Source organism: Meleagris gallopavo, chromosome 16, assembly GCF_000146605.3.
Source record: "Meleagris gallopavo isolate NT-WF06-2002-E0010 breed Aviagen turkey brand Nicholas breeding stock chromosome 16, Turkey_5.1, whole genome shotgun sequence".
Classification (NCBI taxonomy): domain Eukaryota; kingdom Metazoa; phylum Chordata; class Aves; order Galliformes; family Phasianidae; genus Meleagris; species Meleagris gallopavo.
Window position 1 is genome coordinate 8687247 of NC_015026.2, and position 26829 is coordinate 8714075.

The following is a 26829-nucleotide window of genomic DNA, read 5'->3' on the forward strand; positions in this document are numbered from 1 at the left end:
TAAATGGGCACCCTGGAGGCTGAAATTCAAGTGGAATAACAGCACACCTGCCTCTGGCCATTGCTGCCTGCTGGGCACAGCCTTTCCTCCTCGTGCTCCTGGATCTTCACGTGGAAGGAGCCCAGTGGTTTCCCTGGCTGCTCCGCCACGCTGCAGGCAGGGCTGCCAACTGCTCTGACGTTATCTGCAGCATTTGGGATGTGTTTTTTTTCACGTCCAGCTCTCTGAGTCTTGCAAATCCCTCAGTCTTTTTTGCTGCCTCAATTGAAGCTGAGAGCCCTGCCAGAGATGTGGCTGCAAGCACACCTTGCAAAGAAGGCAGATGGAAGGCACACATCGAGCAAAGCCAGGGATGATTCCTCATCCTTATGCTTTAGAAACTTGGATGATATTTTTTGTTCTCCTTGGAGCTCTTTCCTGTAAGATTTACTTCTCTCTGGGAGCTTTTAGGCCCCACAGCAAGATGCTTCATCTTCACTTTGGACTGGAGCAAAGCAGCAAAACATTGAATAAATATCACGTGCTTGGGAGAGAGCAGGAAAGAAACTGGGAGAGTTGCTGCAGTGCCCAGCACACCTCCCTCTGCTCACCAGCTTCAGTTTGGTTCAGCTTAGAATCAGTGCTGACGGAAACGTGCCATCCTGGCTTATCGTGAAGCAGCAGCAGCCTCACATCCCTTTTCATGACATCCCTGGTATTTATTACTAAGAGACACAAGTGTCCCCTGTGACGAAGCCCAAGCCTGCATCCCCGCTATCAGCGCAGCCTGGCTTTGTGTGCAAAGTGATTGCTCAGAGGCTGTTTTTGGCTCAGGGTGATCAGGAATCGTGCCATTACGCATCTTTGAGCCTTCCCTTTCCTATGCTCATGACTCTGCTTGGCTTTGGAGTACAAGAAGAACAAAGGTGACACGAATGAGATGACCACAAATCAGCTTTGCAACCAGTGTGTGATGGAGGTTTGCTTTGGCAAAGCCATCTTCCCTGCTCCAGATGATCCCATTCCCCCTTTTTTTGGTATGGCTGCACTAGCTGCCCTCATCAACATGTCCCACTTAGTCCCCTGCTGTTCCGCTTACAGCTAGAGAGGGAGGTGTTTGCATGCAGATAATGGACTGCCTTTCCCTCGAGTGATGCTTTATATCTTCCTAAACACACATTCTATTTGCATTAAACATGATGCACACTGGAGTTTTCAGGATTGGTAAATAAACCTTTTAAGCATTTATGATGCCGGGCCATGACAAGCAGCATGGAGCTGTCAGAGACAGCAATTATTCTGGCATCTCTGACTGCTCCTGGGTGGCAGGGGAGCACGGCAGCTCTGAGGCTCACCCTCCTGGCACAGGAGGAAGAGGCAGAGGCTGTCTCCTTCCATGTCATGCAGCCGTTCCCTTTGCCATGTGCCTCTGAATCACGTTCACTGCAGCCTTTATTTCTGGCCACATCTCACGGCAGTGTCCCGGCTCGGCGCCCAAGAGGACCCCAATTAGAGCCATGCTTTGTCCCAGTACCTGGAAACGCTTTGTGCGCTGAGCGGAGCGATTGCCATGGTGAGGAGCTCCTCTCTTACAGGGCAGAGATAGTAGGGCTGTGACCTACTTTAATCACGCCCCTGGCTGCTGGCTTAAAGGTGCCTGTGTTTGGGGGGGCTCTGGAAAGTGCCCCCAGTTCTGAGGAGGGGATGATGCTTCCTCCAACATCTCCCCATGAGTATCTGCCAGCTTTCCAGTGTGAGTGGCACGGGTGTAAAACCCAAATCCACCAAAGCAGCAGATTTGACCAATTCCTGAGGGCTGCAAACAGCCAGTGGCCACCACAGTTGTGCAAATTGGCCAGCTTTGCACCAGGGAGCCAAGGCAACAGGCACTGTTTGGCCCACCCTTCCCGAAACAGAGAGGCGCGCGTTCAGACACTCATCTGTTGCTACGCAGGTGGTGCTGCTGCGTGGGAATAAAGTACATGAACTGGAAAAACACTCCCAAAATGGCCCTGCAGTGTGGGGATGTGGACGTCACGCAGGTGGAAGTGGTTTTAACCTGTGGTGTGTTGGGCACCAGGGTGAGAAAAATATGCTGTGGGTACTGGAGGCACTGGCCGAGTTTGTAGAAGCAGGCGTTCATTTAGTTAAGAGGTGACTGCAATACCAGAGAGCTTACCACGCAGCCTAAGTACATCCCAAAAAGCCACACGAAGCATGAAGCAAGCCTGGAAGTGCCGTATGGAGAGAGGAGCTCCAGGCCTCCCTCAAAATGGGACCCACAGTGACCATATTTTGTAATCCCTTCCCTATAAAGGAGGGCAAAGACCTCATCAAGCAAACTGGGTCGCTGCTGTGATGCTTCCTTTAATGATCCCAAAAATCAGCCTGGAAACTGGGCAAGTGCAATTGGGGCAGAACTGGGCCAGGGGCAGGAGGCAGCGGGAAGCAGCAGAGGTGCGGGACGTCCCCGTGCTGGAGGCTTTGTTCCTCGTGGCAATAGCAGGCAACGGGGGTGAACCCACCCAGTGGAGCCCAGCAGCAAACAGTGCCGCATGCACACTGCAACAAAAGACCTTGTTCATTACAAAAACAAATGCTGAAATAGTCCTACCGGTAGCATCAGCAATTGTCAGCCTGGTCATCATCTTCACAGCTTCTTTTGCCAATAATGACTTTGCTTTTTCGCTTGCACCACTGTCAGTTATTTAGGTCACACTGTTTAGCAGCAGCTTATTCCCCTGCCTGGCAGTGGCACCTGGGAGTGCTTTGGGCCACCTGGGGCTTTTCCTGGACGATGTTGGAGGTGACTTTGGCTGCTTTAGGCTCAATTCTCATCAGAGCGTGGTCATTTCTGCACAAAGCACTCTGTCAGTGCCATTTACACCACCTCTGTTTTGACACAAGAGCCAGGAAGTATGCAGCACTGAGCGTAAAGCTGAGGAGCAACACTGGGGAGTGGCGTACATCCCTTTCCTGGTCAAAGACCCCTCCTAGGGTAGATTCTTTCTCTTGAGCAGACAGAGCATGGTGCCAAAGGCACTGCCCTTGCACAGCCTCCATCGAGCTCACTTGGACCGAAGGCAACACAACACCGGGTTCCCTGAGAGCTCTGCTCTGCATCTGCAACGTCCTCCACATGTGTGTGGGTGTTGCCTTATAGCTCAGACAAATGCCCCAGATCCTGAAAATGGGAAGTCCATAAGCTCCCTGTGTACAGAAGCACCTGCATGTGTTTGCTCTGAGCCAGGGAACTTGCAAAAGCGTTCAAAGGGGAGCATGGAACAGCTCCAAGGCAGCACCAGTGGCTTTTTGCAGTCAATGTGGTGTCAACAAGGAGGCTAGTGCAGGAGAGAGTGACACTGAACAGAAATTTGGAGGACTGTAAGGGTTGTCACAACCTATGTCAAACAGTCATAAACCGTTGGGTAATGAATGGTGCAGATAAATGGTTCAAAAGTTCAGGAGGTGTTTTCGCTGATAAAGGCCTTGCTGATGGAAATTCCTTGCTTCTTGCAGAAAGAACTTGATTGTTGTGAAAGTCGTCATCGCACCAAAGCAATTAAAGAAGTCTGTCTTGTGCCGTTGACTAAGCTTGTCCTCACTGGTCACAGGTCGTTCTGGATTATTTCTCAGAAACACATCAAGGCTGATAATGAAGTTCAGAACTGGGAAACACCTACTTGCTTAACAAGCATAGGATATCCATCCTCTTCCAACTGAGGTATCCATCTGGAGGGAAACTGCAGACTGTCACAGCGCTGAAGTGGGGACAGGACAGAGGAGGGGACCCTTGCATGGAGCATGGGGCAAAGCAGCTATGTGGCCCTGCAACAGGGGTTTCCAGCCAGGATGCCAACCTGCAGCCCCTACCCAACAAAAACACCTTCAAAGCAAACAGAGAGGAGTTTCAAAGGCTTATTTGGAGCTTTGGGATGCAGCATAGTGAGCAGGCTGAGCTGGGCATGCAGGCAGTGAGCTGTCCAGGTGTATCTCAGGGCATCTCCAGCAGCTGCAGCTCCAGTGCTCATCCTGAAATCATTCCATTGCTCCCACTGGCAAGGACTTGCCTTGTTTGAATAGTGGGAGGTACAATGTTGGGACAGGTCAGCCTCTTCGTCTCTCCCAGCCATGCCCTATCAGTGCAACACAGTGACCCCGGAGCTCAGCAGGACTACTGAGAGCAGATGCTGCCCTTTCTACATCTGTATTTTTAAAGGCTGGGCACAAAGCTTTGCATCGCTTCCCAGACAACAAGCAGCTATCTCATCTGTGCAAGAGATTGCTGAGACATACTTCAACAAAATCCAAGCACACAATGTCACTGAGACATGAGCAGAGCACACACATGCCCTCTGCAATGCCTGAATTCAATTATGGCCACATTCATTCCAGGCTTTCTTATGGCTTCTGCAATAAGCAGCAGCTGTGACAAATGCAGAAGGGCAAGAGCAGGTCTCGGTGTCACTTCCAGGAAGGCAAAACTCTTAACTACATGTGCAAATTCCAAGCTGAGATCTCTGTGCCTGGGAAATTACCTGAAGTACTAAACAACCCATTAGCTCTGACCCTGGCATAATTGAATCTGGAAATTTAGTAGAGTCTGTCTCTTCTAACAGCGTTGAAGATAAAGCCTATCAGATCACAGATAAATTGCTGGCATTGAGGAAATCTTCTGCAGTAAACCTCTTTGCTGCACTCAGAACGTCAAAAGGCGTATTCCCATGGTGTACAGTGCATCAGTCATACAACACTATTAGCTAGCACAGGTAGTATTTAAACAGATCACAGATAAGAGTTTAAAGAGACTGCTTGCTAAGTGCACAGATAATCCCACTCTTCTGCTCAGGAAACTGCAGCTTCTTAAAAACAGGTTTAATTTTGTTTATAGTTTCCATGAGAAAATTAAAAGATTTTGCTGTTACATATGATCCGTGCTGTGCAAACAGCCTTCCTGCCACCTGGACTGCACACAGGGCAGGGGAAACATCCTGAGAGAGAGGGACAAGAAAACCTGTGGTGTCTGATGGCTGTTGATGCTGATGGTTTGCTCTCCTGAACATAGCCACCTCATCTCATCTCTCTGCTTGCCAGCAGAACTCCAAATCCTGGAATAAATCTGGCTGAAGGCATAAACCAACAGCACATAAGGCTGATAGACAGGCTGGATGCAACACTGCAGAGCAGATGTCCCTCATCACCCTGCCTTGCAGATGCACTTCTTTGCATTTATGCATAGCAGTAGAGTGAGCTCCTTACCAGTGGCTGCGCACGCAGTTGAGCAGCAGGATAACAATGCCCAGGCAGTAGCAGGCGGTGTGTGGAGAGCCGAAGCCTCGGCTGAGTGCCCGTGTTTTGTGCTCCCATCTTGCTACCTGGAGAGACGATAGAGAACAGAAGAGGTGGTTGGAGGTGCACAGCCCCACTGCTGCTTGGAGAGCAATGGCTCCAGGAATCACTGATTTGATGTGGCTTAAATGGAGCCTGGGAGGAAAGCCTGGTTCTAACCATGCCAACATCTCCCTGTCCACCATGCAAGCCAGCAGCACTGAGCACTGGCTCTCAGAAAGCCTCCTTCACATCAACCTTAGTGGTCCCTGGCTTGTATAACAGGCACTCAATGTAGTGAGAGCACTGCCGAGGCTGTCCCAGAGCCACTGGAAGAGTCCTAGGCTCCTGAGAGGAAGAAGAAAAACAGATCCAGAGCAGGTGATGCACACCCTAGTTTGTTTTTCCAGGCTCTGTGATCTACATCCAGCTGTGGGAACACACCTACTGGGATAATTCCTCTCAGCCTACTTCCAAAAGAGCTCCAGGTTTTACAGAGAAGCAAAAGCTGATGGCCCCCTGCCCAAAGTAAGGCGCCCTTCACACCCCAAGATGCTGCTGCATGGAGGTGGCTGGAACTGCTCCCCAGAACTGGAGGTCTGCATCCACCCAGATCACCACAATCAGGATCTTCACCCCAAATCAGACCAAAGTCTTTACATGACTAACTTTTCTGCCTTTCTGTATCCCTCAAAATGCCTACAGGTATATTTATTGCCTCTTCTAGGTTTCATTTTCAGATCCTGTACTGTGGCCCTCCCTCTCTCAGAGATGCTGTATGTGCCCCATTCCTGCAGGTGCCCCATCCCTGGATGTGCTCAAGGCCCAGTAGGATGGGAGCCCTGAGCAGCATGATCTTGTGGATGGAACCCTGTCCATGGCCGGCAGTCTGGAACTAGGTGGTCTTTAAGGTCTCTTCCAACCTCAGCCATTTTAAAATTCTGTGATTCTATGGTTTAGATCAGACCCTGAATTCAAGCCAATCCAAGCACACCCAGGCAATGAAGTGAGAGGCAGGAGTCGGGGGAACGGCTGAACATCAATTTGCTTCTCAGACATGGCTGGCTCTTCATTAGCTTCAGACACACTTCAGCCCCTCGCATGGGCAGCTCTGGGGGGCACCCATAATACAGCTATTCTGAGTGCATTTGCTAATCTATTGGCTTCATTTAAGCAGCAAGCAGAGAAGGGCAGCTTTGCAGGTGCTGCTTTCTTCCCAGGCTGATGCAGAAGCACAAAGTAGAGGGGGACTGCTGGCTTCAGGAGGGGAGTGAGATGAAAACCTCCGATAAGCAGGGCACTGATTTCACATGCTGAGAGCTGATTCAATTAGTTATGCAATGATTGCTCCGAAATTACAAATCCACTCATGACAGAGAGAGCTGCTTCGCTGCCTTTTTCTGGCTGGTATAAATAGTTTGTATTCTAAATTGAATTTAAAACACCGTGCGTCATGCTGCTGCTAAAATGGGAGCTGCTGTTTGAACGCTGCAAGATGGGGAAAAGAAACATGGGGTGAGTTACTGGGTTCGGAATGGAAAAGAAGTAACCATACAGGTGATTGAGTCACAGATGAGAAATGCAGCCACGTGCCCGTTATCTATGTGAGCTCCTTAATTCCCTGGAAATTATCCTAGAGCACTTGCATGGCTGCAGCTCCTGGCCGGTGTTGGGAGGGTTGCAGAGCATCTCAGCCGGTGGCAGGAGTGGAGCTGGCAGCACTGTGGGGCTGAGTAGAGCTCTTCTGTTGGTCTTGTTAATTCCCCTTGCCATAGTGCTGGTTTACAAAACAGGGTGGATGAAGAACATTTCTGAGCCCTTTGGGAGCTGTCCCAGCTGTGTCGGCTCTGCTCCTGGTGCACCAATGCATCACCTCCTCTTGGGTTGCCACAGCCTTTGGGCAGAGCTGGGGCTCTTCCCCAAGCACCCCAGAAGCTCACACACGACTCACCACCGAACAAGAGCCTGTGCTTCCCGAGGGGTCCCACACTGGTATTTCAGCTTCCTAACAATTAATTTGTTCTGGTTCTGGTTCTGTTTCCTTGAGCAGCTAATTAGTTCTGGCTCAATTTCTGATTTTCTAATTTTAGTTGTTTGCTGGCTAATATTAGCTCTTGTTCAACCTGCGGTTACGCAGCTGGCGTTATGGTTTTACAGAATCATGTGCCAACGTGTTTTTATTTAGTGCATGACGGATACGAGATGATTTTGGCATCCTCCATGGCTGTAGCCTATTCCCGGTGCCGTGCCTGTTCCCTAGGCTTTGCCTGGCTGCCCACGCTCCCAGCACTGTGCCTGGGCAACCTGAGCGATCTTGGCATCAGAATGGGAAGCCCCATGTGCCAGCTGTCCGAGTGTTTTCAGTTTTCCAGCCTCCTTGTTTGGATACAGAGTAATACCAACTTTCTTGCCTTACCCAAGAGTCAAAACAATAGAAAAATCCAAGACTTTCTCCAAAAGCCTGTGCTTTTACTTTAGGAATCTTGCTGATGGGTGTAAGAGACTGTTGAATGTTTCCCCAATGCTCATTATAGAAATAATTCAGCGAGCAGACATGGCTGCAGAGCTGACTATGCTGCTGGGTCCCATGCTCTGCTTTTGGCATTTTCCATTTTCCTGGGCATCATTCCCTGCCCACATAACGCCGTGTCGACTGCTGTGCACACCAACCCAGACATCTCCCCAGCCACTTGGGCTAACATGAAAACAAAAATGAAAGCACAGGCACACATCCCCAGTGGCTGCCCTGATACAAAGAAGGAAATGTTCTGAGTTTCTTGTTCTTTTTTTGGGCAGGTAAACCTTCCTGAGCTGCCTTGAGACGGGCCACAAATATCTGCTTGAAAAACAATTTCATCTCATGAGCTCGCCTCTGCAGTTGATCAACGGGAAATGATCTTTACAGCTTTCTGTGCATGGCAGACCATATCCTCTCATTAATATTTAGTATTTGTTTCAAGGAAATTGATTTTTTTTGTCTGCCATCCAAGGAAGTGAGCTTTTGAACACGTTACATTTTAATTTGCTCAACGCCAGCTTTGAAATAGAGACTTTGTTCTGTTTTGCATATATATATTTTCTATATCCGGCTTGCCCCAGAGGTAGGGAACGAAACCAGATACCCCAATGGCTCACCGTTGCATCTCAATGCTAATCAGCTGGTCTTGTCCTCACGTTGCCCCATTGCCATAGCACCGGAACACCGTGTGGTCTGGTGAATTTAGGCATGTGGAGTGCCTGGGAAGGATTAGCAGCTCTCTTTCACAAAGGGAAACTGAGGCATTGGGGGGCTCTGCCTGCTTCTGGGGATACTTCTGCCCTGACCAAGCTGTTGGCACAGAGTGAGTGAACTATTCTGGGCTAAAATATGACTATGATGCTATGCTCTATGCTTCTATTATTCTGTGGTAGATGTAGCACTCAGGGACATGGTTTAGCGCGTGATGGTGATGGGTCAGTGGCTGGTCTAGATGACCTTAGTGGTCTTTCTAGATGATCTTCATGGTCCCTTCCAACTTAAGGCATTCTATGATTCTATGACAATGAACAGGAGATGCCTCCATTGTACCTTGTCTCAAAGTATTTTCCATCATGTAGGGCCCAGGAAACAACCCACCAAGAAATACAGGACTCAAACATTTCATGAAAAGCCAAGAGAAAGAATAATCAGTTCATCCGACTGGCATCTGGGCACCTCAGACCTAAGAGGATATGCATGCATAGACTGAGCCCTGGATGCCTGGACAATTCAGCTGAAACTAAAAAACCTTCATGGAAGAGAGACCTGAGCAAATTTTTTAACATTCCCCTTCTGTCTGAGCTCCCCTGGGCAGCCCCAGGCACGTCCTCCCTGGGCACTGTGCTCTGTGCTGCTGCTGGGGCAGGGGAAAGCCTGGCCCATTCGTTGGCCCCATGTGAGCATCTCCTACAGTAGTAGATGTGTCCTTGCCAGCTCACAGAGCGAGGAGAGGGCAGGAAATGTGACGGTACTCCTATTTCACCTTTAGAGACCATGGGAACAGAACTGTTCCCCTGCTATGAAAAATCCATTTTCCCTCATTAAACCAGCATGACGTTCTCTGCTCTCTGTCACAGCCTGGGTGCCAGAAAATGACCTTGCTTGCAGTTATTGCATTTGTCTAAGAAATGGGAGAAAATAGATACGCCTGAGCACCCAAACTCTGACTAAGGCACTCAGAGGCTTTACATGGAACAGGGAGGGTGCAATGAGGCAGGGCAGGAATAACTGAGCAGGCTCAATGTAAATGCACACATTGCATGCCTGGCAGCACTGGGGCTGACTGACCTTTGCCAAATGCCAGAGCAGGCAGCATCTATGGCTGTCCCAAGTGACCACAGAGGAAATGAGTGTGGCCTGACCTTATCCTTCCTAACAAACCGCGCGCTTGGTGCAGATGGTTTATTGCTGAGTGCTGAAAGGCAGCACAGCTTGGTCAAGCTGTAAGCTCCGACGTGGACTCCTCTGAGTGGTCCTGCAGCTCCAAGGGGAGAAAACCTCGGATTAAAACCTCAGAAGTAGGATGGGGAAAGCAGGCAGGGCTGATGCTGGGGAGCACCATACTGCTTTCCACATGTGCTATTTCCATCACCAGGCTGCTGTCTCCCTTCCCAAACTCCCTGACATCTCAGCCCAGGAGCAGCATGGTGGGGATGCTGGATGCCCACGTGCAGCCCCATCTGCCCACCCCAGCACTGGGCACGGCGCAGGCTTTCCAAAGGCACGCGCAGCAACGCCCCGGGGACCCGCGTGCCACTGGCAGCAAGAACATGATTAGCAGGAGCTCTGGGCAGCGAAGGCAGGAGAAAAAGAACAGAACAAACCATGGTTTAATTTGTACAAGCTGGTAATTATAGTTGCTATCTGTCTGAAATCTCTATTGAGTTTATTTAAATATGTTCTCCGTGAAGGCCATTCAAGACAGGAATTATCAAGGTGTTGCAGCAGAAGAGATAATGCCATGCAGTTTTCAACAGATCAAGGGCTGATTAGGAGGAATTAATTAGCTGCTTAAACAGCCCTTGACTCGCTGCAGCAATTAGCAGTCACCTCCCCTCAGTCACGTTCCCCGTGCAGCCGTGGTGGTGATAGGAAGGATTGCTGTCCCTGCACCACTGATGAACAACGGATGTCCTCCTTCCCACAGCCATTAGCAGGCTGGTTCTTCATGCATCCCTCATCCACCTCTTGTATGCTATTAGCCACCAGTTCTCAGCTGTGCTCCACCCGTGGCACTGCTCAGCAGACTGAATGCCATGTGCCACCCTGCACTGCCCGCCTGCACCTGCCGAGCTGTCCCCAAACGGATGCTCTGCAGAAACGGGAGGAGAAGCTGGTGCTTGAGAGCAGCTGTGAGACCCCTTTCTGCCCCACGGCCTCCTGCCATCACCTCACAGAGCTCAATGTCATTTAGTTGCTTCCTCCTGCACTGAGGGAAGCCACTGGAGCTTCGAACTGTCTGATCCAGGATCCGAGCTGTTGCTCTGAAGGCTTCTTTACTCCCAGGCACTCAATTACAGAATGCTGTGAGATGGTAATGGAGCCCGAAAGCTTTTTAGCAAATGATTAAAGCCCTGCAAAGTTCTCCCACTTAGTGCTGGAGCAGCAGCTTCCAGTCCATGCAATTAAAACACTGCAGAGATATTAGAAGAGACAGGCACCGTGTTAACAGTTTCATGGAAGCCATACGGCAACACAAGCCAGAGCCTTAGTTTGTAAATGCCTTTTTTTGATAATGCACCAAGAGGAGATGAGACATAGGCACAATCCAAGTGTCAAAGTACCTCCAGCATCAGTGCAGACCCATGGCTGGGACAGAGTGGGGTTTGCAACATCCCATTCTCTGCTGAGGCAGAGAACAATGGCAGAAGTGCTGTACCAGCCCCTGGGTGTTCGGTGAAGAGTTAAGCCAGCATGGTCAGAAGTGTGCCCTTGGCTCCCAGAGAGGGGCTGCTGCAGTCCTGGAGTAATGAGCAGCAGACAATGGAGACAGTGGGTGACAGCTTGTGCCACACACAGAGTCAGAGCAGGGCATGGGCATGGGCATGGGCATGGGCAGAGCCTGGGGGTGTTGGGCTCCCTGAGTCCTGACACAAGTCCCAAGGCCACCCTGGGAGGCTGCAGCAGTCAGTTTTCTCACTTTCCCAATCTGTATGATGGTAATAACAGCTGTCAGCGAGGCACAGCCAAGTGGAAAGGCTTAGCTGGTCCGTGTCTGCCAGAGCTTCAAAAGGAAGACGCTGGTTCGACTGAAGAAGACTTTTCCATTGCCTTTCATGGGCCTTGAGTGTGGGGATTTGTTGTTTGTTCTTGCCAAAAGAAACAACAGTGGGGTTTAGGAAAGACTACGTGGTATGTGGATTGGCTGCATAAAGACACTGCGGTGTGAGAACAGCCAGCTGGAGCGGCATGGCTGTGAGCACAGGTGACAGATAGCTTCATGGAGGACAAAAATGCATGTGGAAAGCATGAAAGGTTGCAGAAAATGAGAGCACCCACGGGCTAAAGAAGATAAATATTGAGAAGCTAGAAGAAGGTCAGGCTTCCTTCCAAAGCCCACCCAGCCTCGGTGGTGTGGGGCCATCGGTGGCTTTGAGGACACCTCCTCTCTGGCAGCATAGGCATTGTGGAGCTGTGGGACTCATCTGTGTCACTGTGACAAAGCTGCTGCTGAAACGGGGGAGTTAAGAGGAAGAAATTAGTGCTGAAGTGCTTCTTCTAGCAGCTCTTCCCCAAAGAAGCCAGCGTGCTGCAGACGAGGGGTCAACAGGATCCAGTCTGAGGACTCTGACACACAGAGAGAAGAGTAGAGTGACTGTTTATTTAGAATTGGAAAGATGAGTTCTATGGAAATCCAGCTTGTCTCAAGCATGGATGAGTTTAGCCTAGGAAAAAAGCCCACATCCTGCTCTAGTGAAAGTAATTGGACTGAAATGGCACAGGTCACCTCAGCTAACGGCCTTGGGTTGGGGAAAGAAAACGAGTCGGCAGGTAAACAGATAAGGGTTTCATAAGGACTGGGTACGCTTTACCTCAAAGCTGTCCCTTGAGATTACCTCCACACGAGTCTTTACCTTGAATCCACTCATGATAAACAGTTAGATAATAAATTTCATTTGTCTAATAGTGTTTATGTGATTTGTCAAAGTACCATCTCATTAGCTGACTGTAATAAAAACAAGCCCCTACTTAACGAACACCAAGGCAGCCTGGGTCTGCAAATGTTCCATGAGCCATATCCTCTCCTCTTCAATAAAAACAAAACCGACATGGAATATGGGTTGTACTTGCTAGCAATTTCCAACACAAAATCTCAACAGCTTCTCCTCAAGGCAAGGAGCTCATGATTTATGTCCGAGGAGCTGGAAGCTGAAGGCAGGTGATTTTGCATAACCCAAGATGAGCTGAGTTAATTAATTCTGGCAGTGGGCATCTGGAGCCCTTACCAGCAGCTCCTGTAGCCCATGCAGGGCTCACACTGCACGGCCCTAACAGGACCTGCCGGCCAACACAGCCCATGGAAAAAGCAGCTGTGAAATAATGATTTCTCCAGAGCGCAGCATGGGCTGTGGGAGACCCTTCCATTCCCAGCCCGGGATGGGGTGTGGATGGCCCAACACTGAAAATGCATCCTAACAAAATAAGCTCCATAGCGACAGGCGAAGGCTGCACCTGCACCAGTACACGGGGCTGGAGCCCACAGGGACCCATCTCGGATGAGCAGCTCAGGTGCCAGATGAGCATCTTGCACGCAGGATGAGGAAGCGTTTTCCCTGATGGGATTTTGCACATTTTATTTTTCACATCTTCTGTGCTCAGATGTCTTGGCTCACACTCAACCAGAGCCAGAAAACCACACATCTCATATTTTCATACATTTTTTGGAGCATTTTCCCTGAGAAAAACAGGTCTGACTTTGCTCAGGCACTCTGTCAAGCAGGCACCTTCCCAAGCCGACTGGAAGCAAAGGTGCACGTCGATCTCTTGAGGACTGAGACTGTTCTGCCCATCTCACATCCTGTACTTGCTTGGTTTTTTTCTGTTGCTCATACTCCAGCAGCAATAAGTAAGCAAAGCAGGGGAAGGTGCCTGAAGTGCTATACACACAGACGCTGCTCTGAACCCGGCCATCTGCCCAGAAGACCCATTTTTAAACAAAGCACTCCAACAATAGCACTGACGATGTTTGATCTGGCATCGATATGTAAAGAGAAGCTCTGTGCTGCACCACACTGTCAGCAAGCTCTCAGTACAAATGCCACGTTACGAGGCAGTCAATGTCTCTTTTTTTAAGACTTCCCTTCTATTTTCGCACCTCCACTCTGCTGTGTTGTTTCCAAATCAGGCCCTGGATCACAGCTGACCCACGGTGCTGAGGTCAAGTCTTTCTGAAGTTGCTGCAGATTTCAGTGCCTTGGGTTTGGTTTTAGATGGGGGCAGAAAGCCTTCTATCTTTGTCACAAAGCATCCACCCTGCTTTCCAAAGCTTTCCAATCATTGCTGCAAACCTGCAGTTTAAACCTCTGTAACAACTGCAAATAAGACCAGTCGGATTAAACCCAGTTATTCCAGATGGAATAAAAGTGGACAGTCTTCAGCAAATGCATCCTGTGCAAGAAATATCCTCTTAGCGAGCTGAGACAAGCCTTCTCTAGTTCCAGGTAAAAGGAGATTGAGGTCAGCTAACGGCTCTGACATTTCTCGAAGCCTCTGATTAATTGCAAAGAGACTGCTATAAAGCTGCCCTGGAGATATCAGCTAACGCTATGGCTTCTTGCTCTCCCACATCACCTGTGTTGCAGTGCAGCACCCACCTCTGTCACCACATTCCCAACCACGTCTCCAACCTGCAGAGGTGCCACTCAAAGCTGAAAACCAAAGCTGGATGCTGCGCTATTTCAAGACAAGCGATTCTTTCAGCAGTCATAACCCATGGGAGTGGAGATACTTAGACTCTGTTGTCTTAAAGATTAAATCAGAGGCTCCAGCTCATCCAGCATACAAGAGCAATGGGAGGTGGCGAAGGAGAAGGGGACTGGAGGAGGGCTGGAGGTGATTCACAAGCAGAAGCATCTCAAGATGCAAACACATCAGCACACAAACATAGCCCCACATGCTGACCGAGATCTTCTGTTTGCTGTGGGGGTTTGCAGGCCCAGGCATCATCTTTGCAGTTTGCTGTTGTTAATAGGTTTGCTTGTATTCCAGCTCAACCCTGCTCATTAGCCACACTGTTGAATCTGACACTAATTCAGGATCACTCCTATTGCTACAAATAAATAATAAAATTGCCTCCACGCAGAGGTTGTTTTCTTCCTCTGCCCATAATGCAGGTCTGGTAGCATCTCCTGTATCTGTTAATAAAGACCATTATACCCAGAGTTTCTCAGCAAGTAAAAATTACAGTCATTAGCCAGTGACTGACGAGAGACAGAAACACCATTTCTGCCTGGGCTGCAATAACAGAACGCAGAGTACGAGTCCCAGAGAGTCGAGCCTTGCTCTCCTGTAACATGGTACCCAATGTTCTTCATTAGCATCACTCTTTTTAATAGAGCAAGGCAGCGTCCTGCGGCAGGTCGCAATTACATACAACAATTAATTCAGAGAGAAACAATGACGGGCGTTGCAGAGGCAAACCGTGCAGCGGGGTTGCCAAAAGGTGACATGGTAGAAGATCAGGAACATTGTAAAGCCCTGCCCAAGCACAAAAACAAAACAAGTGAAGGAACAAGTGATAGCACAAGGAGGCAGGAGTGGCTGCTTGTGAACTACTGTGTAATTTCTGTTTTAAAAAGTAAGGAGTTACTACAATTATTGGTCGTAATGCGATAATGGGCAGGACCAGCAGTCTGGGAGCAGGACTTCTTGTCCTGTTTGCAAACAACACACAAAGCTGGTCTGCTTCTCCCACAGCTGTAGCCACTCTCTCTTTGCCCTTTTATGAAATTAGGGCTTAATTCTCTGGAATAAGTCTGCTAATAAGGACTCCCAACACACCCATCCTTCTGGACAGTGTGTTCTCACTCCTCACTCTCCCAGAGGCCACAATGGGAGGGCGAGGGAGAGAATAAATATACCCAGTAAAGCACAAAATGCAATGGAAACCCAATACCCCTTCACAAAGTAGTGAGAGTTCGCTGGAAGATCGGTACTCGCTGCTCTGTGGTGTGGCTCTCAGCCCCCATCCTCACAGTGCTCAGCGTATCGTGTTCTATGCTCTGTGCTAAGCCTCCCCTGGGAACATTTCCCACGGCGCCGAGGACAACGTATGTTTGTGATGCTGCCGTTGTCCCAGTGGCCAACAATAGAGAGGGACAATGTGATCTTTATGTAACGCAGGCAGCCGAGCTCTGTTCCCCTGTCCTTGGGGATGAGATGTTCACACAGCCCAGCACAACAAGCAGGACCCCAGCCCTGGAAAGCCTGTTCTGGCTGCTTTGGGAAGTAATGTAGCAATGAATGGGCTCATCTCAATTTTGTAACCAGTGTTTGCACCTTTGTCTGGGTTCCAAAGGAGTCAGATTGATTCTAGTCATACTGGGAACGTAGAGCTGCTTATTAGACAATGTGTGAAGTGAAAAACACTTGTAATAACAATCTGAAGGGTTAAATACAACCAAACCCCTTGGACTTGCTGGTGCTTCCTATGGGTGACTATGGGAGGCACCAGATGCAACCACGTGCCTCTAGGCTTTTGCTCAGTGCAAGGAAACAACCCCAAAGCCAAGCAAATAGCTGATGATCCTTATCTCTGCACTCCGAATGATCTCTGTTTTGAAGCCTCAAGCCCAAGGCTGAGATGTGTGTGCAAGCCATGCAAAATGCCCAAACTTGCTGCATTCACTCACGCATTTGTACCAAAGCACAGAATGGACCAACAGCCACGCATGGCTGTGGATGGGGAGGCTGAGTGCATCTGTGCCATGTATCCTTGCAACAAGCCAGCAGCATCCATACCAGGAACCCACGCCTCTGCTGATGGCTGCAGGCAGGAGAGAAATGTTCCTCAATTGGGTAAGGCATTCACTTTGGCTTCCGAGTACATCAATCTCTGGAAAATGACTGCACGACTAAGTCTTGAAATGAAACTAATTCATTTCTGCTCTCCAGCCTTGGGAATCAAATGAGTAATTCTACAGTCATTAAAACAATGTCCTGGTAAAAATAAACAGGAAAGGGCACTTAGTAGGAATGCTTCATAGTTAAAAATACTGTATCTCGTCTGAGGTCATTCTGTTTTAGTATGAACAGCCAAGCGTGCCCCAAGATGATCTGATTTGGGATCACTCCAGTGCTGTTACGCATGCATATGCAGCTGTGCTCACCATGGCAATGGGAGGTGGAGGAGGTAATTTCTTCATGTCTGATGCTTGGTACACATTGTAGCTTCCTTCTCACCACTGTGAGCATATAGATTTTTATTATTTCACTTGAACCCTTGTAGAAAACTTTGGCTCTCCACCTCAGGGCTATCTGAACTCCAAGATCAATCTGGAACACGAGAGCCCTGGAAAACTATCAGCCTCCCACCCCAATCCACACATCAACTGAAAGGTTGTTTTTTTTCCCCAGTGCAAAATCCTCAGTGGGATTTTACAGATTAAGCATCTACTGTTGGATTCACCACAGAAAACACAGCTCTGGAGGAAGAGGCAGGAATAGAAACATCGTGGCAATGTGGGGTGATTTTGGGTCCCTCTTCCCTTCACCCAGAAAAGGAGGAGGAAACTCGATTTGGTCTTTCTAAAAGGGGCATTTCCATAGCATGGGAGAGGCTCAAGCCAGAGGTGGTCATGGATAACATCACGCAGTACAGAGCTGATGCTGGAGGTGAGAAAAGTAGACAGAGTACTGCAGAGGATCATATAAGCTGCATGGAACTTTTCCTTCCCTGAAAGTCTTTGTTCTTTTATGGCAAGGAGCTGCTACAACTACATTTTCCTTTGTAAGCGAAGCACAAATCAGATAATGAGCAAACCTCCCACCACACAAAGAAGGTGACGAAGGTGTTTCACGAGCCCTGATGGTCAGACTTTCCTGCAACAGCTGAGTGCAGAGAAAATTGCTAAAACCCATCTTCATCTCACCCACTTCAGACTTTTGTTCCCAAATGCATAAAAAGGATCACACCAAAAATATGAATGTGCCCACATAGACTGCGAGTGAAAGCCCTTCAGCCAGACAAGGATGCTGCTTGCACGTCCCAACCTGCAAAATGAACCCAAGGCTGCATTATCCTCTATCTGGAGGAGTGAAGAGAGGGAAAAAAGAGGGATTGCAGGGGGGGAAAAAGCAAGATATTGTCAAAGTTGCACAGCTAGGTAATGCACTGAAGAGGTTTGTGATTGCAATGTTGCATGGGAAAATCAAGGGCTTCTGTCAGTCCCTCTTGACCCAAAATTTGCTGGGTGATGAGGAAAGTTTAATGAAGATGCACACTGCTGTGGAAGCCTTGGGCTGCCAGCTTTTCTGGCAACCTAATTCTTAATTTTCAAAGAGAGTTCCCCTCTTTCCCTGCATATGAGCAAGCATGGAGGATGGCTTGACAGGGAAAAGAAAAATCACCCAGCACATTGCTGGGAAGGGCTATTCCAAGGCCACCCTCCAAAATTAAAGCCCTTGTTCTGGGCAGCCTGGCTGGCACAATGCTGTTCCCATCCCTCTGCAATGCACCAACCCAAACCACTGCTGGAAGGCTTCATAGCCACAGTGCTCCCCAGCAACATCACGACACCACTGTTTGTCTCCAGGTTAGAGTGCATCAGTTTAAAGCTTTGGGAGGATGCCTTAGAAAGAGGGAAGTAAGGGAGAGAGCCCAGGCAGGCAGCACTGGGAGTTGCTGGCATTTGTTTAACTGAAAAAGGCTCCTGATATTTACCAGCAACCAGTGCCCAGCTCACGCTGCTGTGATCGGGCTGTTGAGCCACCTGGTTTCATGCAGGAGAGCAGGGATGTGGGATTCGTCTGCCAAGTGGTATTTCCAGCTACTTCTGCCATGAGGAATAAAATTTGGGTGGAAAACAAAAGGAGGGCTTTGCTTCACTCATTTACTAATCTGCTATACTGCTCATTTCCTACAGCCATGTGAGCAGCTGAAGATGTGTCCCCTCTGAGTTCATCAAGAGGCGAGAAAACCAGAAATAACAAGGGCATGCTTCAACCACAGTGCTATCCCTGAGCGCCAGCAGCCTAAATCCAGCCTGACCCCATGCCCCAGCAGACTGCATGTCTCTGCCTTTCTTCGTCAGAGCAACGTATTTTGGGAGATCCTGTCTTTCTGGGAATTGGGCAGGTTTCTGCTAAACAGCTGGAGAACACTGAGCTCAATTTGTGACTGTGGCAGGAAACTGCCTGAAGCCCTTGCGCAGTCCCAGTACAGCCAACATCACAGGGCAGATGTTGGGATTCCCACTCAGAAGCCCATAGCCATCAGACCCAAGCTTTGGGGAAGAAATGCTTCTAAAGCCCTGGGCTGCCCAGTAGGCTTTCACATCTCCCTGTGTGGGTAGATAATACCACATTCTTTTTTTGCTTCTGGCTGCATTTTTTGCTTTGGATGTAGGTGGACATAGACTTGTAGTTTCACAGATTAACAATGTTGAGTAGCATCTCATCTGCAGGAGTGTTTTGCTGCAGTACACTGGATAGGGATGGAGAGGGACAGAGAGGAACGTCTAGAGCCTATACATAATCCTCTGATGCACAATGAATGGACACTTCTAGCTTCAATGTATATTTTCATTTTTTGTACATGTTCTGACTTACTCCAGCCTGGCTGCCAGCAGCCTGTGGGGTTAAAGCACCAGTCTGGCATTCTGAAGGGAAAAGGGCAGTGGTGCTGGGCACCAGGGTGACAGTGCTCCTAATTGTGTCACTCCAGCCAGCAGGCTGGAGGATGTGACCCGGTTTTGGAACCTGTTATGTGTCTCTCAGTGGTGTCGACACACTGAAAACACTAAATTTAGCAGCCAAACAGGTGCAGCACTACAGATCTGGCCTGGGGATGGTGGACTCACAACAGTCCTGGGGCGTTCGTTACGAGGTGGCCATGGGAATCGATGCTGCACTCTCACAACATGATTACAGCATCGCTCCAAAGCCACCACCGCCTGAGTGGGAAGCGTTACCGAGTCACTCAGAATAAAACTGCCACTAAGTGCTGTTTGGGGAAGGGCAAAAAAAGAAAAAAAGCAAATCCTCACTGTTTCTCAGGCATTGTAGGAAATGAAAACGACTATTCCTGCCTGGTAGAGAGTCCAATTATGAATAATGCGCATTCTCTCCCAGCACAAAGGATGAAAGGCATCAGAGCTGGTGGTGACATTTTAAGACTGGAGTTGTAAGAATGAATCTGAGCCTTGTTGCAAGGCCAGCTTTACCCCAATAAAGAATTGCTTTCTGCAGTCAATTGCCTTGCAGCGTAGCTTCAAGCTCCGCTATTGATCTAGCATCTGTTATAAGCAGATAATCATTGTCACTGTGCCACGGCTGCTACAACAGGATCTCAAAGCACTTTCCAGAAGATGGTCGAGGGCTGTTTTCGTGTTCTTACCCACAGCTACACGCAGGCAAAGGCTTTTCAGGGAGATCACGAAACTCTTGCAGATTTGCAGAATTTTAAGGCAGAAGAGACCATTAAATCACCCACTCCAGCTGGCTCATCTATCCAACCCCGCCCTGTGCTGAATGCACAAAGCTGTGCAGGGCCCCCCTCTGCCAGCAGCCCGCCCCAGCCCTCGCCCTGCTGCCGGCTGACAGCTATTTCTTACCCTGCAATTTCCTTTCCCCAGCCAGGTACTAACACACCACAATCAAGCCACCTCTCAATCTTTCCCTTCTGTGAGACGAGCAGCCAGAGCTGCTGAAATCCCACAGCATAAGGCATTTTTCTCCTGCCCCCAGAAGGTTTCTGGGTTTGGCTCCTGGAGGTTTCAATCCTGACAGCTCGCAGCAGCGTGGGGAGGTTTAGGCAGGCACCTTCTCCAAATTTAGCAAGAAGTGGTCAGAAGGAGGTGAAATTGGGCTGCCAGTGCCTGCAAACTCCCCCTCCACCCCACTCAGGCACTTCTTATCCACTTGGCAGGTTTCTCTAGTCTCCAAAGAAGGAGAAAAGGAAGGGAAATTAAAAATAAATGAACCAAGAGATACGCATCCATCAGGAGCCAGGCGTTGTCAGCTCAGGTCCCTGTGCAACCACTTCTTTAATCAAAACCTCATGCAGTTTAAACACTTGACAGAAGCCGAGAACAGAGATCTTGTTACCCTGAACAGGAAAAGCTGCAACCTTGAAGAATAAAATCACATTTGCCTGATGGGGTCTATTTTTTTCATAAATCATGCTAAGTTACGCTAATCCCACTCCCAACCTTGACACCTGCAGCTTTTGCCCTGCAGATTCCTACAGGATGCATGGGTATTTCGGAGGGTCACAAGAGGTGATGGGAAGAGCACGCTCTCACACAGCAACTGAAGATGTGCCATCTCTAAATCAGGCCGTGACGCCAGCCATAAATTTTTAAGAGGCTCAGCCCATGAAAAGGACTGCTGGTGGATGGATGTGCTCCCCACTTCAACCTGCTTGCGTGGTGATGGACGTCACACTACCTGGCTCACCGCTATGCCACGTGCCTGTTTGCTACCGAGACAGTGTCAGAAACCTTCCAGCTTTCTAGAAACTCCCCATATGCCAGGACTCAGAGAGCTCTCTAAAGCTTCCAATATGCGGGTTGTCTGCCTTTCCTGGCTTTGAAATGTTTGTCCCTGAGGAGCTGTTATTTAATATCTTCCCTAGTTACCAATAGAAGGGAAATTTCTCCCATCGTCCTGCAGCTTTCCAAACACAGATGGGATTTATTGAAGGTTCTGCCTCCTCGAACTCATTAAAGTTTTACGGCATGGCTCCAGTGACACACCTCCTTCTCATCGGGTGCCCCTCAACAGCACATCTGTGGCTCAGGTCTCCTGGATGCTTTGAACATCCAGTTCAAGTGCCTTTTCTTGGGAAAGGCACTTTCCTCGCCTGCAACCTGCCTCATGTGGGAGCGTGGCACCGGCAGCTCCTTCCATAACAGCTCTGGTGGGTGGGGAAGCAGAGGCAGGAGGTGGAGAGGAAAAAATGTGAGGAGCGCGGAAATACATCCAAGCTGTCCCATGGATAACATAACCTGGGGGTCACCTGGGGATGAACTGGATTTGCACAGAGAAGGGAAAAGAGAAAGGGGGATGTGAGCCTGGTGGGAAATTCAGTTGAGGATCCCAGGGGGACATTCATGGTATCCCTCCAGGACACGCCTGCATGGAGGAGGGGAACCTGAGGTTTTTTTGGGGGGGCTTTTCTCCCTTGGGAAGAATATGAGGAGAATCAACCCAGCCCAGCCCATCCCAGCTGGAGTCCTGCAAATTGTCCCTCATAGGCTCCGGTTCTCTAAATTGCTCTCTAAACAGAATTACATCAACAAGAACCACGGTTTGCTCTGCAGCCACGCTACTGCACAGCCTCCATCAGCCGTGCTTCATCTCCAAACACCGCAGTGTTTGTCCAGAAGAAACATGCCGGCTGCTTACCAATGCCCTGTGACTGCTGAGAGTGGGGCAGCCAGAGCTCGCTCCCCCCGTGGCCTTGAGACACGCACAGCCCGAGCCCCCACTGAGCCGGGGTTTCCCCAGCACGTATTTATTCAGAGGCTCTACACAGAGAGGACAACCCGGCGCCAAACTTTGCAAGAAGCAGACCTGGCTGGAGTTCAGCAGAAATGGGGAATTAAAATGCTGAACTAAATCAATGCATCCCCACCCAGTTTCTGTCCAAATCAGGAATTTCATGCACAGGAGGTGTTTTGATCAGGGTCCCGGTTTACTTAATTAAGCAGAGAAAGCAGAGGGTTCCTGGCACAACACAGAAACCATCTTTACACTGAGGCTCTTGCAAGCTCAAACAAAGTAATTCAGATGCAGAGATGATCTCAGCAGCTGAGAAGAAACTCAGAGAGCAGAAGACAAAGCAAGCCTGTGCGGGGGTGTGGAGAAGGAAAGAATTGCTGCTGGCTTGGTGCAGGCAGGAGATGCTGATCACACGGAAAGGACTGGGAGGAGGTGGAGGAAGCAGGTTAGGGAAAATATTGGGATGGAATTTTAACTCCTGTTAAAATGCACCAACAGCGGGGGCTTGCTCAGGGCTGAAGATTCCACAGCACCTCTGCAACAGCCTTCAAGCTGTGACTGGTGTGAGCCAGAGCCTGAAAACATCAGAGGGAAGCCCTGGGGACAGGGCAGCACAAGCATATGGATGGTGGTATGTGCACTGCGAGAGGCACCTGGCCCTTGGCAGCTCAGGAGCACCTTGTGCCACGCTCATCTCCCCAGAACTCCCCATCAGCGCAGCAGATCACTGCTCACTGCAATCCCATGCAGATGCCTTCTGCTCCCAGGTGGAGCTCTGCACGACTTGCTTGCAGTGCCACCTGCCGCCAGCGGCAATGCTCTTCAGATGCTGCAAGGGGACAGCAAAAACCCAGAGCAATGAACTTCCTGCTGTTACATCAGATTTCCCTGTACTTTAAGAGCAGCTGAAGTCTTGATCCAAATAGCAACACTATTTCCCAAGCTGCAGGCAACGAGCGAGTCACAGGCATAGCAGCAGACACCAATAAAGTACTTTTTTTTTCCTTCCCTTTTATGCAATTTCTTGCTGGAGCTGATCTCTTCCCCCAGAGACCACATTCTGAATCTTCTTGTTCATTGATTCTTTATGCTAAACGATGACTCCACAGTAGAAATAATGTGGCTTATTCTAGTTCGCATTTCAGACACTGTGAGACTTTTTAATAACGAATTGCATGAAAAATTAGGGAGGCTGCAACAAAGAACTCCGACGGAGGTTTCCACAGTGAATCACGGCTAGGAGAGCCTTGCTTTTCCAAAGCCCAGTGTGAGACAATCTCAAGAGCCCCCACGCTCAGAGAGAGCCGAGTCCTCCCCCTCTGGAAAAACAAGGCCTTTATAAGGAGACTTCCCCAGGGTGAGAATCACTGCGGGGAGGTTTGGCAGCGACTTCAGGAATCTTGGCTGCGATGACATCCCGTTTCCATGAGTGCTTGCAGGGAGAAGGTTTCGTCTCCAGACCTCAGCTGTGCTGCCGAGGACGCTGCAGGAACTTGTGCTTTCACTGGTCTGGGCTCCTTGCCTGGTGTGTTGGCTCTGCAATGCTTGCACAACAGGGCCAGAGATGAATCCCGTTGCTCTTGCAGGGAGGTTGCAAAGCACATCAATAAAGGGCAGCGAAACCTTTTCCATTCTCCGTTCCCAAAGCATTACCAAACCCAGTGGCAATACAGTGCCTGCAAAAATAGTAAGCATCACCGTGCACAGATACCCCTGCCCACACTTGGGGCTGGCTCACTGCCACCTCTGCAGCTCTTTGCCAGACTTTGCAAGAAGGATGGAGGGGAAATTTCTTCAGGTTAACTTTTGGGTGATTGTTTATGTTTCTTGTAACCATGCAACCTCCTGTCAACATATTTGGATGGGAAGCAGTGGACAACTGGCCTGGTGCATACCCCTGCAGGAGTTAATGCCACTGATGCCTTGGTATGAGTGGCACTTGTGCCACTGATGTCTCACCACGTACAGTGAGCAGTGCCTGGCTGCCAGGATGGGAGTGCAGCAGATGGTTGAAGGATGGGTTTGATTGCTCTGCCCCCTCATCTGAGCTTAGTTCCTAATTCCTTCTGCATCCTGCTTTGGCTCCCTTTTTCCTGACCTCTGCTATGTCATAGCCACTGCCATCCCCAGGAGCCACAGTGCCAGGGCTCTCTCAGCAGTGAAACTCCCTGTTCACTCTTTTCTAGTGCCTATGAACTGAGCACAGCTCTCTCCACCAAACTTCTCCAGAAGCAGTTCCTCTCCTAGAGAAGTTCCCAGAACAAAAAACACCTGCACCAGGGTAAGAACTACAGAGCTCCTGCAGGAGAAATGCTCTTGGGGTGTTTGGTGGGGGTGAGGGGTTACTCAGCACAGCCCACAGTTCCTACACCAGCTGACAAAAGAAAGCATTCAGACAGCTCTTACCACGTTCCAGAAGAATGGGTTGAAGGCGATAGAGAGGACGGCTGCAATGAAGCCAGAATCAGTCACATCCACATAGCTGAAGACCCGCGCCATGGCTGTCACATCCACCTGGGGGCAAAGAGGCAGTTAATGGGGGTGAGAGTTCCTGCAGAGGCACTGAGTGTTGTACCCAAAGATGGGGTACTTCATCCCAAATCAAATGCTCTGCAAGAGCCGATGAACCTTCAGACCAACTCCTCCCATGCTCTGGGGACACTGGGCTCTCATGGAGCCTGGTGAAGGACATGGGCACCGCAAAGACCCTGTGGCAGTGAGGATGTGCATCAGCACTCCGGGTCAGCTAGGAAGGCCAAGATTGTTTCTGAGCTGCAGGAAAGGGAGCACCATTTCACTGTGTCCCAGTGACCCTCGGGATGAGGACTGTCCCTGGAGTGCTGCTCTGCGTGGAAACTCTGAGCATTGAACTGCATCAGCTTCCAACTTGCCTTCCATAAAGCAAAGCTGATGCAAGCCCACAGTATTGCACAGGGATGTTCTGGCATTGTTAGCAGTTGCAAAAGACTTTCCTGTCTTATTTAACAGCAACAAAAGGAGACCTTAAAGCTTGCTGCTTTTCTCTCTTTTTCCTTTTAAGAAAGAAACATTTTTCCCAGGGCAGCTCCTTGACATTGTCAGCATTTTTACATGGAGTAAGCCATGCTGCTTCTCCATCCCTGTCCCCTGTCCCTGCAGTGGTATTTCAATGAAAAACAACCAGCACCTTTTTTTTTTCCCCCAAAACTGTGAAAACAAACGGCAAACTGGCCCAGCCCAAGCCCTTCCCTCACTTGAATCGAAATCAAGACAACATTGAGACGTGGAAGGTTTTTGCTTCCCAAACACAGCTGTGTTTGCAAGTCCTTCAATGCCAGAGGACAGGAAGGGCTGGAAAAGGCATTGCCTTTGCTTTGCCTGTGCAAGAGAGAAAACTCCCGCTGGCTTCTGAGCTCTTCAAAGGGACTGGAGCTGTGGTGGGATTTGTGGAGAGGGGCTGTTTGACCTGGTGTCCCCTCACAATGAGAAAACCGCCCACATTACGAAGGGCAAGAGCAAAGGCTGCTTCAGTATGGGCAGTCAGGGGAATCCTCACAGAGGTTTGCTTGCTGCCCACAGGCCAGCACTGACTACCCCAGCTCTATGGGGCACCTCCATCCCACTGAGGAAGAAAGGGGAGAGCCCCCGCAGCCTGGTCCTGACCCTCTGCTCCCATTCCTACCTTCTCCAGCCCCTCTTGTCACACCTGGCCAGATATTTGTCATCAGACTTCAAAATCCCTTCGAAATGAGCTTTGCCAAGATATAACCTGCACACCACTGGTGCCAGGACCAAACTGTCCAGTCTCACTTCAGTTGCAAACCCACAAGACCAGGACAGCTTCTTTCCTCTTGTTTCACACAGTGCTGTGCACGCTACCAGCACAGATTGAACAAAAGCTTCTTGACCTACTAACTCCTGTCTGGCAACATCATTAACATTGCACTCACCTTTTTTTCCCCTCCTCAACAACCAAATTTGCTGCTGCTAGCAGGAAGCAGATTGGTCTGTGCCTAGCGTGTGCTCATAGGGATAAAAGGGGAACAAACCCATTAGGATGAGCTGTCTCTGCAAGTTACTGAGACAACAGAACGAGCACAGAACATTCAACTTTCCCCTTTCCTCCCTGACAGGTGATAAATAACCGCATCTGCAATCTCTGAGAGTCTCCTGGTGGCAAATCCTGCTTGCTTGGAAGTTGCACAGCCCCAAAATCAGGGTGTATGAGAGTTGCATGGGCACCCAGGTCTGGTTGAGGCACCCTGTTGTGCTGGATCCTGGGCAAACACAGCTGTTGCCACGTAGATGGAGCATGCAATCGTGGACTGAGCAGAAGTGAGTGCCAGGAAGGGCTATGGAAAGCATCTCAAGCACTGTGTGCACTGATGCTGAGCATCCCTGTGCATCTGCTCCAACTGCAGACATAGCCCAGGGGTTTATTGCTGTGTCCCATACGAACAAGCTCTGTTCAGAGGATGCACAGGGCACCGACTTGCTCCCCAGGTGGCTTGGCAGCCCTGCAACCTCGGCCTCACATTCATAGCATGCTGGGCACTGCACAAGCCAGTGCGGTGCAACGGAACGCGATGGGGAGGGCACGGAGCACCCGGCCGTGGTGACCTCACCGCCACCTGCTGCGTTCCCAGTCCTGCCGAGGACAGCAGGAGCCGACAAGAGCCAACATCTCCCTGCTGCCAGCCGCACAACTCCATTCACAGCACCGTGCCGGAGAACGGAGAGCAGGCACCCCTACTTTGGGGGAAACCCCTCCAGAGCCACACGGAGCAGAGCAGCAGGGCGGGCAGGGGAGGGGCAGAGCAGCAGACCCCGCGGCACCCCCCGCCCACCCCCCTCGTCCCGCT

General features: G+C 49.8%; 1 protein-coding gene across 5 annotated transcripts; it reads right to left on the reverse strand.

Annotated features, from left to right (window-relative positions):
- LOC104913413 (phosphatidylethanolamine N-methyltransferase) lies at positions 1 to 26713 on the reverse strand. 5 transcript variants are annotated; one of them, XR_795367.3, is made up of 3 exons: positions 24395 to 24529; positions 5239 to 5354; positions 1 to 3711 (listed from the first exon to the last, which is right to left on the reverse strand). XR_795367.3 is itself a non-coding variant. In XM_010719579.3 (3 exons), exons 1-3 carry the CDS (start codon positions 24485 to 24487, stop codon positions 3733 to 3735), a joined length of 342 nt encoding a protein of 113 aa, XP_010717881.1. In that variant the 5' UTR covers positions 24488 to 24531; the 3' UTR covers positions 3718 to 3732. The 5 variants fall into 5 exon arrangements, 4 of the variants coding, with proteins under 4 accessions (XP_010717881.1, XP_010717880.1, XP_010717879.1 ...); XM_010719579.3 differs by lacking the exon at positions 1 to 3711 and adding an exon at positions 3718 to 3865 and having other exon boundaries at positions 24395 to 24531; XM_010719578.3 differs by lacking the exon at positions 1 to 3711 and adding an exon at positions 4834 to 5102 and having other exon boundaries at positions 24398 to 26713.
- Between the last annotated feature and the right edge of the window lie 116 nt (positions 26714 to 26829).